Raw genomic sequence first — 16,879 nt, forward strand, 5'->3', positions numbered from 1 at the left:
GTGTCACTGTGGATCCCACTGCAGGTGAGCACACACCTCACATGTATAAGAACAGAGTGGCTCTTTTTTAAAGGTGGCTGGATCAGTGTACGTACTCTGTCTCCTCATACTCCTGTACGAGGGCATGCCCGCCCCCTCCCTCAGTTTCCTCTTGCCACCCGTGTCAGTGAGACGGAATTTGATGAGTGTCTGACCCCACTGCTGCTTGTTAGCTCAGGCTAAAACTTTTCAAAGTCTTCTACTTCTCATTTTCCTATATTTTGACCTCCAAGGACTGATTCAAACTCTCTACTGGTGAGACCAGCCCACCCCCTGACTTCAAGTCTTATCCATCCTGTGATGGATTAATCCCCTGAACGATGGACGCAGGAGATGTCTTCCTCCCCCCCCCCCCCCGCTTCTTTTTTAGGAGGGGTGGGGCGAGGATATCACATCTCAGATGCTTGTCATTCTCTGCTAGCGTGAATTTCAGCTTCGTGATTTGCGTTTTCTTGAACAGACCACAAAGGTCTCCTCAGACTGCTAAGAGGCAAACTCCAGAGTCTTGCTTGATAAGTCAGTGCCACATTGAACAGACAAGTGATGACAAAGACCATTGTGGAGAAGACTGCACCAAGAAAAGACCTGGCATTGACATGGCTCTGATGCCCTTGCACTAACGCTCAGCATCCTCCCATAAAAATGGAGAAGCCTGTGACACTGTGGACTCTGCCATACTTGGTTTTGACAATGCACTCCTTGGTGTGGACCATTGTTGGTGCCCAGCCTCTTACTAGCACTGGTACAGAATTAATACTTAGTGTGCCTTGTGTGTCTGTGCCACCCCTAAAAGAAGTTTACTCTTCACTATCACTGGGGCACATATGCTCCCTGTCTTTGAGCAGAGAACCAGCTCCTCTGAGCTCTGTGATTACTGCTATTAAGAGCCCTACTGGCTTTTCCCCTGCAGGGTTCACCCCCTGCTGGCTTGACTCATTCAGTGCCAGTCTTGACAACACCCAGCAACTCAGCTGTACTCCTATGGCATGCTGCTCTGGCCCTATTGCAGGTGCTATGGCCCATCATTTGGACATTGCAAAACCAGTCTCTGATGCCATTGAGGAAGAGATCTCTCTCTGCACCAGCATCCCTGGCCAGACCACCAATGCCTGAATATCAGGCAGGGCCATATCCAGAAGCAGAGCAACTCCTGCACCATGTCAGTGCCAAAGGAGCTCTCATCTTCATGTGTTGAAGTGATAGCCTTGGCATCAGTACTGGCACCTGATGACTTTAAAGTGTTCGGAGTTACTTGTGAGGATTACTGGGACTCTGGAGACAGATGTCTGTCATATTGTCAATCCTGCAAGCTGTTTGACATCCTGTCAACTGGTCCAGCCAGGAAAACCCTCCCATTAGTGATGGACTGTTTGACCTAGCCAAAGCATTGTGGCAGACACCAGCCACAGAACTGCCAACTGTGAAACAGATCAAGACACACCAGATTACCTCCCACTCCCTATGGGATTTAAATAATTCTGTACTCACCCCAACCCAGACTCCTTAGTCATGTTGGTTTTACAAGAGGAAAGAAAGGAAAAGGACCCCAAATCACTCCTCCATCCTCTCCCCCCCCTCCCAAAGTCACATCCTTCAGCGTAGCTGCAGCTGCATCTGGCTAGTTTTCCAGGCCCTACTGGTCAAGTATGGATAGGGTGACACCCTCATTTGTGAAGCTCCCTCGTGAAAGCAGAGAGGAGCTTAAGGACTTAAGAGGGGAAAACCAGCTGGTGGCCAAGATCGTCTTTCAGGTGGTGATGGAGGCCTCTGACACTCTGGCTACATCCACAGTGACCATGTGCAGAGCATCATGGCTCCAGGCATCAGCCATGCTAAGTGAGGTGCAGGCCACAATTGAGGACTTATCCTTTGAAGTCTCAGAGCTGTTTAGTGAGACAGTACTCTGCACCCACCGAAGTATTAAAAAGCTCTCCTATGTTTTCTGGGGATTTATACCTCCTGTTTTCATACTGCAAGACACCTCCTCGGCCCATGCTGTGTACCAACTTAGCCACCCACCTGGCCCATAGAAGTGCCTGAGATTCACTGTGGGGCTCAACCATTATGAACACAGGGTTGTGTCCTTTGGACTCTCCATAGCATCTTATGATGGAATGCTTCCTTTGCCCTGTGTTGCAGCCAGGTCAGGAGAACCTGCCTCTGCATCAGTCTCCAGGCAGATCTAGTGCCTCTTCAATCTCTGTCGAAGGGGATGGCCTCAGAGACTTCTAAAGGCCCCAAGAATTAAAACTGACTCATCTCATAAGGACTCTGCTCCAGAATGACCTCAAGTCTCCCTCTAAGTCAACCGTCTCCAAATCATCGACTTCTTGGTCTGGTTCCATGGAGGCTGCAGGTACCTCCAGTAATACTCAGGGCTGGAAAACCAAAACACTCCTCCAAAAGCAAACACTGTTCTGAGAGCCACAGTACTGACCAGGCATAACAGGGACAGCAAGGAGAGGCATTCCTCAACCACTGGTACTGCCCTCGATGGATCCATTAATACCATATAGATTGAAGTGTATATCTTGGCACCTCATCGGAACATTCTAAACCCTCACTACAATCTACTTCCAGGGAGACCATCCTATTTGGTACTGCAAGAATTTTGGTATTAGAAGGACTTAACTGTAGTGGCGAAACTACGGTCTCTGTTAATCATGGGCACAGTGGGTCCCTTAGTACTGAGACTGATTCAGTCTCTAACTGGATGCCCATTTATCACCTACATGATTCATCACCATTTTCATTTGTGACTCATCCACTCTTCTATAAAGAAGAGGATGAAGGGGACTTTCGTTCCATCTATCCAGCCTCTTCATTCTTAGTACAGGATCTCCTACCCGCCCTCACCAGAACTTGCTCTGCAGGCCACAGAAATAGGGAGTAATCTAGGACAAGACGTGACAAGCAGTGGAAGAAACACTGGATGCCACCCTGCTTTCCCATATGGAACCCCTTCTAATCTCCCACCCCCCATGGTCACGCTGGGATCCCTGGGCTGCTTACAGACAGCAGTTTCTAGGGCTCTGAACCTAGGGTGCTGGGATGAGGGGGAGACAATCTCTCTACAACCTCAGAGCATTTCCTCAGTGCGGGAGACATTTTGAGGAACAAGAAGTTAGAGTGGTTTGTGGAGTAGCCTCCTCGTCTATTATCTCCTCATCTTTAGCTGATGAAGCTATAATGCCCCTCCATCTGTGGCTATTCACTTTAAGCAATTCCAAGACATCATAAGGTACATGGCAGACTCATTTTTTTCAGATGCCATTCGCAGAGGTCAAGGAGTCACCCAGTAACTTTTGTTGTATCTTCCAACTGACAACACTGACCTCCCAATCAGTGAGGCGATATTGGATCCCACGAGGGTGGTTTGGCAGACTCCAGCAACAGAGCCAACAACTTGCAGAAGGTCTGATAAAGGACTCTGAATTTTTGTTTTTCACCCCTCTCTTAATTCACTGGTAGTGAAGGCAGTAAATGACTAGGGAAAACCACATGATGCCAAGGTGACCCCATGTAACAAGGACCAGAAGCGCCTCGATCTTTTTGAGTGGAAGTCTTTTTTTATTGGTGATGCTCTGACTTCAGATCATTTAATTACCATGCCAATCACATGAACTACAAAAAGTGTAAGCATTTATTGAGAACCTCCCTCTGGAACAAAGAATAATTTTAAGCTGTCAGTGCAGAAGGACAATTATTAGCCCGGACATCTCTCCAAGTGGATGCTGTAGACACTGTGGCCTGTTCCATCTTTCTGATAGCAGTCACTGTGGGCTTCAGCAGTTCAGTTTCTTTTTCGAGTGATTGCTCCTATGCATTCCAGTTAGGTGTGCGCGCCGTGCGTGCACGGCTCTTTGGAAGATTTTTACCCTAGCAACTCCGTCGGGCCGGCTGGGCGCCCCCTGGAGTGGCGCCGCTATAGCGCAGGATATATACCCCAGCCGGCCCGTCCGCTCCTCAGTTCCTTCTTTCCGCCCGTGACGGCCATTGGAACAGTGGAGCACAGCTCAGCTGACCTCCACTTCCCTAGCTACTCGTAGTTTTCTCTTGTTCTGTTTATAGTTGTAGTTAACTCTGTTTGTTTGTAGAATAGTATAGTGTATTTATTTTACAGGGGTTGGGGTTTATCCCCTTCCCCTCACCCGGGGCTGGGTCCGATGCCTGGTCCACGGGAGTTTCTAATGCTCGGCCGGCCACAAGCCGCTGCCGACAAGAGATCTTCTCTTAAGTGCCTCGAGGGATCTTACCTCACAGATAAGTGCCGCATTTGTGAGGCCCTTAATCCGTGAACAAAGGGGAGCGGGGCTTTCGTTTTAAACAGCTCCTGAGGGAGGCAGCTCTTGCTCCTCCACTCTCGGCGCCGAGCGCTAGTTAGTTTTCACGGCGCGCTCCCTCGGCACCGGACCGCCGGTGCCGCCAAGGCCTCCTGGCACCACCGTCGCTGACTCCGACGTACCCTCGGCATGGACCTCTCTCCTGGAGGATGAAGAGTTACTCCGGCCAGGCAAGAGCCGTCGAGTCCGGTGCTGGAAAGCTCCCCGGTACGCACCGTGGTCGAGCTCGCTCTGAAGCTGCGTCCGAGCCGCCTGCTCCGCAGCCGAGCGCTATGCTCCGTCGGATCGCCCGGCACCGATGTCTGCCGTGGCACTGACAATATCCGCACCTTTCACTCCGGCCAGGCAAGAGCCGTCGAGTCCGGTGCTGGAAAGCTCCCCGGTACGGACCGTGGTCGAGCTCGCTAGGAAGCTGCGTCCGAGCTGCCTGCTCCGCAGCCGAGCGCTATGTTCAGTGGGACTGCCCGGCACCGATGTCTGCCGCGGCACCGACAGTATCCACACCGTTGGCTCCGGCCAGGCAAGAGCCGTCGAGTCCGGTGCCGGAAAGCTCCCCGGTACGGACCGTGGTCGAGCTCGCCCTGAAGCTGCGTCCGAGCCGCCTGCTCCGCAGCCGAGCGCTATGCTCCATCGGATCGCCCGGCACCGATGTCTACCGCGGCACCGACAATGCCCGCACCATTAACTCCGGCCAGGCAAAAGCCGTCGAGTCCGGTGCGGGAACACTCCCCGGTACGGACCGTGGTCGAGCTCGCTATGAAGCTGCATCCGGGGTGCCAGCTATGGTCGAGCTCACTATTCCCTCCACGCCGGAGACAGTGTCCACGGCGAGGGGGCTGATTGCAACGACAGCATCTACGCTGCCTCAACCCCCGGCACCGCCGGTGGGGGTTACATAGTCGATGGGCAAGCCTGCCTTGATCAGACCACCCTACCTCGGCACCGCACAGCGGCACCGTTCAGGGTCGCGGTCCCGCAGATGTTCTCGGTCCCGTCACCGATCTAGGTCTCGGTACCGTTCTCCATGTTGGTACCAGTAGTGCTCGCGGCACCGGTCAGCATCCCGTTCGCCAGTCCGGGACACTCAGCTCCGATCAAGCCCCAGGCACCGGGACGCTCGTAGCCACTCCTGATCATCGAGCCTCGCACCCTCGGTCGACCGCCCGGCACAGCTTCGGTGGCAGGTCCCGTTCTCGGTACCGGTCTGTCTACCGGTACCGATCCCCGGTGCCGCATCGAGCGATGTCAGTTACAGACGGAGACTCTACCAAGAGCTTTCAGCTCCTCCAGGGCCATCCAGCCACGCATCAGTGTCGTCCCGTGCGGACACTTCATATGCGTAGCACTCTGTTTTCCGATGTGCCCTCCAGAGTCTTCCAGGAGACCTATCAGTGATCATTCTGGACGCCGTGAGTGTACTACCACGCCAGAGGCGTACCGGTGATCCCATCTCGCTCCGTTCCCTCCGAGCTCTGGGTGCCAGAGGTGACAATTAGTCGTCCCCGTCCGACCGGTACAGAGCAACCCCCGGTTCGGCACCGGGCTCCCAGATCCCACCGGATCAGGAGGTCGTCCAGGAGCTCGAGCCCACACAGGACCCGCTTGTCCCGGGCCTTTCTTCTTCCTCCTCCCCAGATGAGGCGGGGGCAGGAACATACCCCTCCGGCCCTCCTCTAATCGAAATGCGACCAGCCCCTAAATCCAAAGAGGCTGGGCGTGTGGTCTTACTGGGCCATAAGATGTACCCGGAGGGGGCCCTGCAACTTCGTGTAGCGAACCAGCAAGCCCTGCTTATCTGCTACTGTGGGTGGCGGTGGGCAAATTTACAGAGTCGGTTCTTCGGAATTCCCGTCAAGAGTTCGATGCCCTCCTGCAGCAAAGGACGGAGCTGGAGAGAGCTTCCCTCCAGGCCTCGTTGGACGCAGCTGACTCCGCTGCCATGACTCTGGCCTCGGGTGTTGCCACGCGGCGTGTTTCAGGACTCCAGTTATCGAGCCTTCCCTCGCAGCTGCGGCACGCTATACAGATCTTGCCCTTCAGTGGCACAGGCCTGTTCTCTGACAACACTGGCCCTAGGCTGCAGAACCTAAAGGGCAGCAGGGTCACTTTGCTCTCTCTCTCTCTCTCTCGGCATGCACACGCCGGTAATTCAGCGCCGACGTTTCCGTCCCCAACCTCCGCTCTTACCCTGCGCCTTGACAAGGTCAGGACATGGCCAGCGGGCGTGGCTTACACGGTCGTGGCCATCAATCCGCACCCCAAAGGAGCCAGAATTAGGGTCCTTCTGACCACCAATGGGGCAAAAGCCTACCCATCCTCGCCCCTCCTAAGGACCCCTCTCACGAGCGATTCCTCTGGTAAGAGGTGCGGACGCTCCTCCTCATCGGAGCTATACAGGAGGTACCTAAGGGCGAAACCTATTCCCCTAAGCGAAGGGAGGTCTCAGACCTATCCTAGGCCTGCAGGAACTCAACAAGTCACGATGCAGATGAGTTCCGCATGGTACCCAGGGCGACCGTCATCCCATTCTGGGATCCCGGAGACTGGTACGCCACCCTCGATATGAAGGGCGCGTGTTTTTCACGTTGCCATTTCTCTTCCACACAGAAGGTACCCTCGGTTTGGGGCCTACCATCGTTATTCCCAGTATACGGCCCTTCCGGTTGGTCTCTATACAGCCCAGGGGTATTCAAGGTGCATGGCTGTAGTCGCCGCCTTTCTTCGCCACCGTCTGATGCACATTCTCCGTGTCTAGACGAGTGGCTCATTCGAAGAACCCCCGGGCCCAAAGTACCAGTCATGTGGGCATCGACACGAACCTATTCCTGTGTCTAGGCCTGATGATCAATAGTAAAATCCACTCTGATTCCCATATAGGGAAGGGAATTCATTGGGGCCGTCCTGGACTCCAGACTCGCCAGAGCCTGCTTTCCTCAGCCTTGGTTTCAGGCGAGGGTAACAATTGTACAAGGTCTACGGACCTTCCCGCCAACTTGGGCTCGCTCTTGCCTCGGTTTCCTGAGTCACATGGCTGTCTACACGTTTGCAACTAAACATACCAGGCTTTGCCTCTGTTCACTTCAATCGTGGCTCACCTGGGGGTGCCACCCGGGCAGAGATGGCATACTCGTGGTCGTCTCGTTTCCCCCGAGCAGCCTAGGCTCCCTCGACCGGGAGTCGGCGTCCTCCCCGGTGTATCCGGGGATGCTGTTTCATTCACCCCTCGGGGTCCCTCATGACAGACAGCCCATCTCTCGGCTGGGTGCGCACCTGGTGTAGTTTCGCACTCACGGCCTTCGGTCAGCGCAAGAGCTGGCCTTACACATCAATGTCCGAGAGCTGAGAGCAGTCCGCCTTGTGTACCAGGCGATTCAGCTGGCGGATCGTCTCAGCAGATCCTTCCTGTCTCACAAGTGGTGGTTTCCTCCCGTCTTTATCTATTCCGTTTTCCAGAAGTGGGTCTTCCCCCGCATAGCCCTCCTCGCTTTCGCGAGAACGGAAAGAGAGAGAGAAATTCTCCTTGTTCCAAGGCCTCTCCCCAGGCTCGGTCTTGGAGGATTTTCCTGAGGCCATGGATCAGCCGTCTGCCGTACGCTGTCCACTGTCCCCGCTGGTTCACAAGGTCCTGCTCAAACTCCGCAGGGACAGAGCGCCCCTGATCGGGTTCGCTCCAGTGTAACCTGGGCAGCACTGGCACACCATGTTGCTACACCTGTCGGTAGCAACCCTCTTGGCACAGACCTCATGCCGCGGAATCACGACAACCTTCACCACCCGGTCTTGTAATCCCTGCACCTCACAGCAGGACTCCTGCGTGGCTAAACCGATCCGAGTTACATTGTTCGGCCTCGGTTCTACGGGATTCTCCGGGGTGGTAAAAAATCGTCCATTCAGTTAAAGTATCTGGCCGAGTGGAAGCGTTTCTCATGCTGCTCCGAAACGCGCAATGTTTCTCCCGCCGAGATCCCGCTCCATTCCATCTGGTTCCTCAGGGCTTGGAGCGTTTATACACCCCCCCCCCCCCACAGTGGGGCCCCGCCATAAACCTGGCTCTTCAATCTGGTTCTACCCAGTTTTATGACTGCCCTATTCGAGCCAATGTCAACATGCTCATTGATATAACTGTCCTGCAAGGCAGTTTCCTGTAGTCTTTCCTGCGGCCACACGAGTCTCCGAGCTTCAGATTCTCACAATAGGCCCAAGGTATACTGTGTTCCTCAAGGACAAGGGCAGTTATTACCACGTCCGACCTGCCTCCCCAAGGAGGTGTCGGCCTTTTATATCCACCAGGATATCTTCCTTCCGGTCTTCTTTCCGAAGCCACTCTCTGTGCAAGGGGAGCAACGGTTGCCCTCCTTCGACATCTGCAGGGCGTCCGCAATCTATATCTAGCGGACTGAGCCCTCTCGTAACGCCCCCAAAACCTTCATCGTACCGACATACCGGACGAAGGGCATACCTGTCTCCTCCTAGAGGATTTCATCTTCAATGACGTTGTGCATCTGCACCTCTTCTCTTTCGGCCCATGTGCCATAGAGCCACCTTGCTGCACATTCCGCCAGGGCTCACGCTTCTCAGCTGCCTTCCTGGCTCGCATTCCCTTTCGGGGGATGTGTTGTACACCTACCTGGTCCTCGGTCCACACCTTTGCCTCATTGGTCTGGGAGTCCAGGGCTGTTGCAGCCTCTGGCTTAGCGGTTGCGTTCTGCAACATCTAACTCCGACCCCACCGCCTACATAAGGCTTGGGAATCACCTAACTGGAATGCATAGGAGCAATCACTCGAAGAAGAAAAGACGGTTACTCACCGTAGTAACTGTTGTTCTTCGAGATGTGTTGCTCCTATCCATTCCAGACCCGCCCTCCTTCCCCACTGTCGGAGTAGCCGGCAAGAAGGAACGGAGGAGCGGACGGGCCGGCTGGGGTATATATCTGCGCTATAGCGGCGCCACTCCAGGGGGCGCCCAGCCGGCCCGCCGGAGTTGCTAGGGTAAAAATCTTCCGAAGAGCCGTGCACGCGCGGCACGCACACCTAACTGGAATGGATAGGAGCAACACATCTCGAAGAACAACAGTTACTACGGTGAGTAACCGTCTTTTCCCAAGGGAGGCCAAAAGCATGGTGAAGAACTTTTTTCCCTTAGGTGGGCTTATGTTGTTTTCAGAGAACACAGATAAGTCCCACCATACTCTGAAAGACTCCAGAGCCAGTCTGCAGTTACTGGGAATTTATACCCCTGCAATCAAAAAAAAAAAAAAAAGCTTAGTAGTAGATCACACACTGCATAGAGATCCCACCAGATACATTTCTCCAGGTTCTGGAGACCCACAGAACCACCAAGAAAGAAGCTCGGGCTCCAGAGGAAGAGAACCATAAACTATCTGGTTCAAGTACACAACTAGCTTCATCATCAAAGCACCAGTTTTGATTGGCTGGTTGAGGGTGGGAAACCTCCTCACTCTAGCCTGCGAGGTACAACAGTTTGCCTGCCTGCCTCCTTCCCCCCCCCCCCCCCCATTTGGAAGCCAGCTCTCCCATTTCTAACATGCATGGAACTGGATTACCACAGACAAATGGGTTTTGGAGATGGTTATGTTGGGCTGTGCCATCCATTTCACATCCCCATTCCTTTTCAGGGACCCCTTTCATGAGCTACTAAGAAAGGAGATAAAATCCCTCCTTTGCTAGGAGCAGTTGTCTGTCCCGGCTCTACATGAGGAACGGTTTCTATGTGAGTTAATTACTCGTACCAAAGAGAAATGGAGGATGGAGACTGGTATTTTAGATCTAAGATTCCTAAACAAATTTGTGATGTCCCAAAAATTCAGACTGGTGACTCTGGCAGTGATGATGCTTAGATTCAGGGGACTGGTTTTCAGCCCTCAGCCTACAAAACACACATTTCCAAACTGTGGTACACCAGGCTCACAGAACATACTTACATTTTGTGAAAGGCCAGAAGCACTTTCGATACCATTCGATTCTTTTCAGTCTCAACTCCAAGAGTTGTCACACAGGTTCTAGTGGTGGTGGCTGCTCACCTTCGTCTAGTGGCAGGTGTGGTATTCTCATACCTAAACAGCTGGTTGGTCAAGGGTTGGTTTTTATGGGGAAGTGCTGTCAGCCACCCACAGGGCCCTATCGCTATTTCTGCAGTTAGGCCTTCAGCTCAATGTCAAAGACTACGTTGACCCCTGTGTGGAAAATACAGTACATAAGGGACATCTTTAGATTTGCTGACTGCCAGGACCTATCTTCCTATGCACAGATTCATAATTTTGTCAAGAGCAATCAAGTGAACCCTGAAACCTCAATAGGATTCTGTTTGCAGCTTCCGGGTCACCTGGTGGCTTGCACCGTCATCATGCAATGTTACATCTTTGCGGCTTTCAGATGGCTCAGGATAGACTAATCAGGAGATGCAGCTTTGATTTTTAAACAAATTTCTTTTCCATGACAGATGGAAGATTCCCTAGACTAGTGGAAGAATCCCCACAATGTCGGAACCGACGTTTCTTCAGCCGGTACCATTGGTCACCATACTATGGGATGTGTTGCTACTCCGATGGAGTGCATCTGTGTCCATATAGTGCTGGGGACATAGTCACCTCAGGAGACCAGTCTCCACATCAGCCTGGTGGAACTACAGGCAGTCAGAAATGCCTGTCTCCACTTTCTATCTCTGAGGGAAGTCTATCAAAATCTTGGTGGACAATGAGGCTTGCATGTTTCATATTAACCTGTGGAACAGAGCAAGATATGTCTCTGTGTACTGAAGTAATAAAGTTATGGAATTGGTGTATAACCTTTTGTAGTCACATTTCAACAGTGCACCTTCCTGGAATACAAAACATCACAGCCCATGTTCTCAGCAGAGGCCTCTTCCAGGACTCTGAAAGATAGCTAGGTCACCAATCCTAGACGCTGTATTCTGAATGTGGTGCTGTCTGGAATTGGCTTTCTTTGCCTCTTCCACAAATAGGAAGTGTTGTCTGTTCTGTTTGGGGGAGGAGGCCTTCAGCCTTCGGCAGAAGCCTTTCTCCTCCTGTAGACAAAGGGGCCTCCGGGTCAATGGGGACTGCAGGAAGGGCAGCCAGCACGTCCCTCGGCCCGCGCCGCTTCCTGTAGCCCCCATTGGCCTGGAGCGGTGAACCGTAACCAGTGGGAGCGCAGTTGGCCAAACCTGTGGACGCAGCAGGTAAACAAACTGCGAGGGGCTTTCCCTGAACAAGCAGCGGCCCTAGTTTTGAGAACCACTGTATTAAAGGACCAGGGAACCTCTTCTCTCAAGTAAAAGACCTTGTTCCAGTCTAGGATCTTAATCTAGTTCTCAGGTCTCCCAGGACCTCCTTTGAACCTATAGTGACCTGCTCTTCATTATACCTATTCACAAAGACAGCCTTTTTAATAGCTATTATATTGGCTTGAAGAACTGGGGAAATTTGATGCTTTCATAGTGGATCCTCCCTTTATAGTATTTTCAAGGACAAAGTTTCCCTACTTCCACATCAATAATACCTTAGGAAGAAATTTGGGGAGTTTCATCTGCACCAAACCATACATTTTACACACACCCCTTGCCCCCCTAAACTCTGGTCAGGAAGCTTTTTTTCCCATATCTCTGATGTCCAGAAGAGCACTGGCTTTTTTTATCTCAATAGGAGCAAACGGTTTCAGACATATTCTCAACCATTTGCCTCCATTGCCAACAGATATAAAGGCTCCACTGTTTGTTTCTACCCAGAGACTATCCAGGTGGATTTTAGGATCTATTATCGTGTGCTATGAGGTTGCTAATGTCCAGCCTCCTGCGAGGACTCTGTCCCACTCCCTTAGGTCTCAGTCAACATCTATGGCTTTCCTTAAAGATGTTCCAATACTTGAAATCTGTAGGACTGGTATGTGGTCTTCAATACATGCTTTCTCCAAACACTGTGCCTCTTGGTCCATGCCTCTAGAACTGTTGTGGCAGGGGCAGTGTAGTTCTGTCTTCTGTACTAGACTGTTATCCGAAGCGCACTCCTCCTAGGGATACTGCTCAAAGTTACCTGAATTGGAACACCATTAGGACACTACTCAAAGAAGGAAACTTTTTACCCTTTGCAGTGACTGTAATTCTTCAGTGTGTGTGTGCCCCAATAGGTGTTCCACTACCTGTCCTCCTTCCTCTCTGCTTTGGCGTTCTCTACTGCAAAGTCTTATGAAGAAAAGAAACTAAGGGGTGGTTTACCCACACAGCCCTATATAGCCTAGGTGTGGGCACGAGGATGCGTAGGGCAGATGCATAGATTAAACAAGCACTGCTACTGAAATTGCTAAGTGAATGCACATGAGCATTTGAGCACCCATAGGGGGACACATCTTGAACTACAGTTACTGCACAGGATGAGTAACCTTTCCTGTAAGTGAGTTGTGTAGCATTACGTAGGAACTCTGTGACAGAAGAAGGGATAGAGTCCAATTCTCTGGCCAGTAGTCAATTCCCTTAGGCCTGGTCTACCCTAGGGGGGGCAGATTGATCTAAGATATTTCTACTTCAGCTACCCTATTCTTGTAACTGAAATTGCGTATCTTAGATCGACTTAGAATCACTTACTTCGAGTCCTCGTAGCGCGGGATCGACGGCCACCGCTCCCCAATCAACTCCGCTTCCACCTCTTGCCCTGGTGGAGTTACGGAGTTGATAGGAAGCGCGTTTGGGGATCGATGTATCAGGTCTCGTCTAGATGTGATATATCAATCCCTGAGAGATCAATCACTACCTGCCAATCCGGTGGGTAGTGTAGACATACTCTTAAACACAATACTTTCTCTTTTTGTAGTGCCTTTCTTCATTCAGTACACACCTTGAAACTTCTGCAACAAAGGAAGCTGGGGTCCTGCAGATAAGTCTCTCCAGTAGTACACAACTTTGGTTGATCCTTACAACAGATCCATCCTGTGCACTGAATAAAGCTTTGTGCCTGTAGGAAAAATAGTATATAATGATATGATTAAAGAGTGGCATAATAGATATGCCTAAAGTGGCTGAATTAAGGTTGTATAGGAAATGTTTGAGTGCTTGACTTTGAAACCTTAATATTCTGTTTAATGTAGGTGGTTTTTAATGTATAATGTAATTTGGACTGCAAAATGTGTATGAATTTGCATTTTTGTCTGTACTCTATACACTAAGCTTCATAGAAAATATTTCTTCCAGTTTGTAAAATTAGCTTATGCTTTTTAAAATCTAATCTACTGTGCTGTTCATTTTTGGCATAATTTAATACTTCAAAAGCATTCATTTCTGGATTATTTAAAACTGTTTTGGCTAATAAAAATACAGGATTTCTGAGGAATGGCTGTGAAACTAGTGGCACATTTTCTAAAAACTGGAAACCATTCATCAGCTCTTGGTAAACTTGCAAAATACAAATTGAACAGATTTCTAATTTAGTTAACATTTGTGCTTTTGCTTCTTTTATTAGTACTACTTTTATGAATATGGCTTTGATGAAATAAGACGAAGACCAAGACACGTGTGTCCATATGCTGTTGTTTCATTTGCTTACAAGGATGAAATGGTACAAGTACCAAAGTTTTTCCCCCCATCAAGGTAAGGTAGAATGCAGGTTTATAAAAAAAAAAAAAAAAAGTCAGTGTTGAACGTGAAGAGACTTTTAATCCCTAACATACTCAGTTTAGCATTACTATCCCCGAATAGTGGTGGTGTGCATATTTAATACTGGGGAAATTAAGGGCTCGCTGTTGAGACTTCAAGCCCACTCTGAGAGGTTGTGAGTATTGTTTTGTGCAGCACAGTGACCTGTGCAGAACATAGTTTTGTTGCTTTTCTTCCACACCTGAAAACCATGCTGCTCAACCAGAGAGGTGTTTATTTTCTGTAAAAACTTCTAAATTTTACAAAATATTAAAATCAATTTTGAAATCTAGTCTTTGTATAAAAAGAAATTTTAAAAGTAATTTTATGTATTCTGTCCGACAGCAAGCCCTTGCACCAATGTGTGTGGTCTTACAATAATACGTTCTTCCACTTTTGTAATAATGAAAAATGTTGTCTGTCTGAAAGAGCAACACAAACAGGGAAAATCTCGTATTATACAGAGGAAACAGACTATAGACAAAATTGGTGCAAAGTAAACTGAAAAAAGGATCCCTTTCAATTATAGTAACCTTTTGTGGCTTTTGTAACAGAAGTAGGCTTAAACTATCTGACCAGCTTCAGTAGTGGTGTCCCTTTTTAAAGTACTGTGTGTATATTCGTGCAAATTACTTAAGAATTTGGTAATTCTGTGGAGACCGAAGGCAGAAAGATTGACTTATCATTTCCAGCAAAGGCATTTCTGGACTTGATTTGCCAAAGTTTGAAATTGCCACCCACAACTTAAAGGATTCACATAGGATGTGGTTTTCAATCTGGTTTCCCCAACCTGGTACGGAGAAAGGGTTTGTCAGATCCCACTCTGTTATGGAGTGTCCACCTTCTCACTTTGTTGTATGCGCCTCCAAACCTCTATCAGAAGTACAATGGTCTTCCTTTTGGGTTAGAATTGTTGCGAAGAGGATCCAGCTTCTCTGCTGCTCCTGAAATATAATGGCTACTAAAGTATTCTCTTCGGACTAGTCTAACTGCAATTTCTGTATTGCTTTTAACTGTATCTGTGAAGCCGCTCTGACAGATATGGTTAAAACAGTACAACTCCCTAGTGTGGATGCAGTTATACTGTTATAAAAGGTGCTTACTTAAAGGAATAAGCTATCCCAATTATGAGAGGGGTAGCTGTGTTAGTCTGGATCTGTAAAAGCAGCAGAGTGTCCTGTGGCACCTTATAGACTAACAGACGTTTTGGAGCATGAGCTTTCATGGGTGAATACCCTGCATCTGACGAAGTGGGTATTCACCCACGAAAGCTCATGCTCCAAAATGTCTGTTAGTCTATAAGGTGCCACAGGACTCTTTGCTGCTTATTCCTATAAGTTACACACTGAAGCTATACCGGTATAACGGCATGCACTCTAGGGAGTTGTTTGTACTGTTTTAACTATATTGGCATAGAAATTGATACAGAGAAAGCAGTACAAACCCTGTGTGTAAGCAAAATCCTGGCTCGTTTGCTCTCGTCTTCCACCCCCCCCCCCCCCCACGGATGTGTGTTGGCCCAGAAAAACTGATAACCTAGGATCAGAGGATACATGATTGCAGTGTTGTTGTCCTGTTAAACTTGCCAACTAATAAAACATCCTAAATCTGAAGGGTGGGGTGGGTGTGTGTGTGGGGGGGGGGGGGGATGGGGGGTTAATTGTATATTGAGAGAAGCTTCTGTTTAACGTTTTGTCTTGTTTTATGTTTTGTTAGGTCAAACAGCTTTAATACAGACAGAAGCACAGGTAAGGATCAGTTGTACTATAACTCTTGCATTTATAATAAATACATGGAATACTTTTTAGTCACTTGCCCTATTAGCTTTACCTGAGCTTTATTTGGATAATCTGTTTTGGGTCATTGTAATTAGAGAGAATAAAGAGTAGATATTACTGTTGGGTGTAATTGGTCGGTGTTGATAACATTATGGTGTGGCCAGTTAAAGTGTTTTGGGAAGCAGTTGGAACCCAAGGGGTAGTTTTTTCCTATTTCATATTACACTTGAGGCTCAAAATAGCAATACAAGAAAACATGCTGCCTTCCTGCATTTTTTTGCAGAATTGTATTAAAACTGCACGAAAAACTGGAAAAAATCACTAACCATACCTGTGGTGGGATTGTGTTGTCTGAGGCAGCTTTCCTGCTCTTATTATTTGAAGTTCTTTGACAATTGATACAAAAAGTTCTTTTCTGTCATACTAATGAAATACAGCCTCCTGACTTCCATAACTAGCAATTGATTTTTCTATGCCACTTGACAAAGCACATTTGTTTTACAGTATATGTAAATAAACAGTTAAGAGCTACAATATTCTAATACTGCAGTGACTATCCAGTATCACCTCCAGTTACAGCAGAATTCCATTTTTCATTTTTTAAAATGTAGCCCTTTATGATTTTAGAAAGATTTTTTGGTATGTGATTTGGAACAGTGCTGCTTTCTGGAGTTTGTAGAGAACAGGAAACAGCTTTAAAGTCTGAACAGTCCCTATTTCCATGGGGAGTCAGCTCTGATGCCTAATAATTAAGTATGTGTGTCTGTAGCTAGTAGCGTCTCTGCTATCCATTTCAGCAAAAATATCTAGAAGTGAAAATGGAGAAGGGTGGAGAAGATCTAGTAGGTTTGTGAGGTACTGTGTGTGTCCCTTGTCACTCCCATCCCTCTATCCTCAATGCAATAGATAGCTTTAACAAAGTCAGAGTTTAACTGTTGATTGGAGTCAGGTCTATGTGGCTAAATATCCTTTTCCACCTAGGAATGAGGGCAATGCCTCCCTAAACCCCAGTAGTTATGTATTTTCTGGGTATTGTAGAAGGCTGTATCTTCTCTTTCACTAGGGAGCAACTGGAACA

At 49.0% G+C, this 16,879-nt stretch overlaps 2 protein-coding genes across 15 annotated transcripts in view; one reads left to right on the plus strand and one right to left on the minus strand.

Annotated features, from left to right (window-relative positions):
• TASOR (transcription activation suppressor) overlaps positions 1-16,879 on the plus strand; it is a 70,222-nt gene that overhangs the window by 16,061 nt on the left and 37,282 nt on the right. For all 8 annotated transcript variants that reach the window (XM_045024255.1, XM_045024254.1, XM_045024257.1 and 5 more), the window contains exons 7-8: positions 13,851-13,978; positions 15,740-15,771. In XM_045024255.1, the coding sequence (XP_044880190.1) occupies positions 13,851-13,978; positions 15,740-15,771 (160 nt within the window). The remainder of the gene's footprint in view (positions 1-13,850; positions 13,979-15,739; positions 15,772-16,879) is intronic.
• The window catches only part of CCDC66 (coiled-coil domain containing 66), an 86,436-nt gene continuing 79,968 nt past the window's right edge, over positions 10,412-16,879 (minus strand). For 6 of the 7 annotated variants that reach the window (XM_045024264.1, XM_045024259.1, XM_045024262.1 and 3 more), the window contains 2 exons: positions 13,230-13,346; positions 12,366-12,431 (listed from right to left, as the gene is read on the minus strand). In XM_045024264.1, the coding sequence (XP_044880199.1) occupies positions 12,381-12,431; positions 13,230-13,346 (168 nt within the window). In that variant the 3' untranslated portion in view covers positions 12,366-12,380. Of the gene's footprint in view, positions 10,578-12,365; positions 12,432-13,229; positions 13,347-16,879 lie in introns of those variants that run through there. The other variant, XM_045024260.1, reaches the window with a different exon arrangement.

The sequence above is a fragment of the Mauremys mutica genome, chromosome 7 (genome assembly GCF_020497125.1).
Source record: "Mauremys mutica isolate MM-2020 ecotype Southern chromosome 7, ASM2049712v1, whole genome shotgun sequence".
NCBI classification, from domain to species: Eukaryota; Metazoa; Chordata; order Testudines; family Geoemydidae; genus Mauremys; species Mauremys mutica.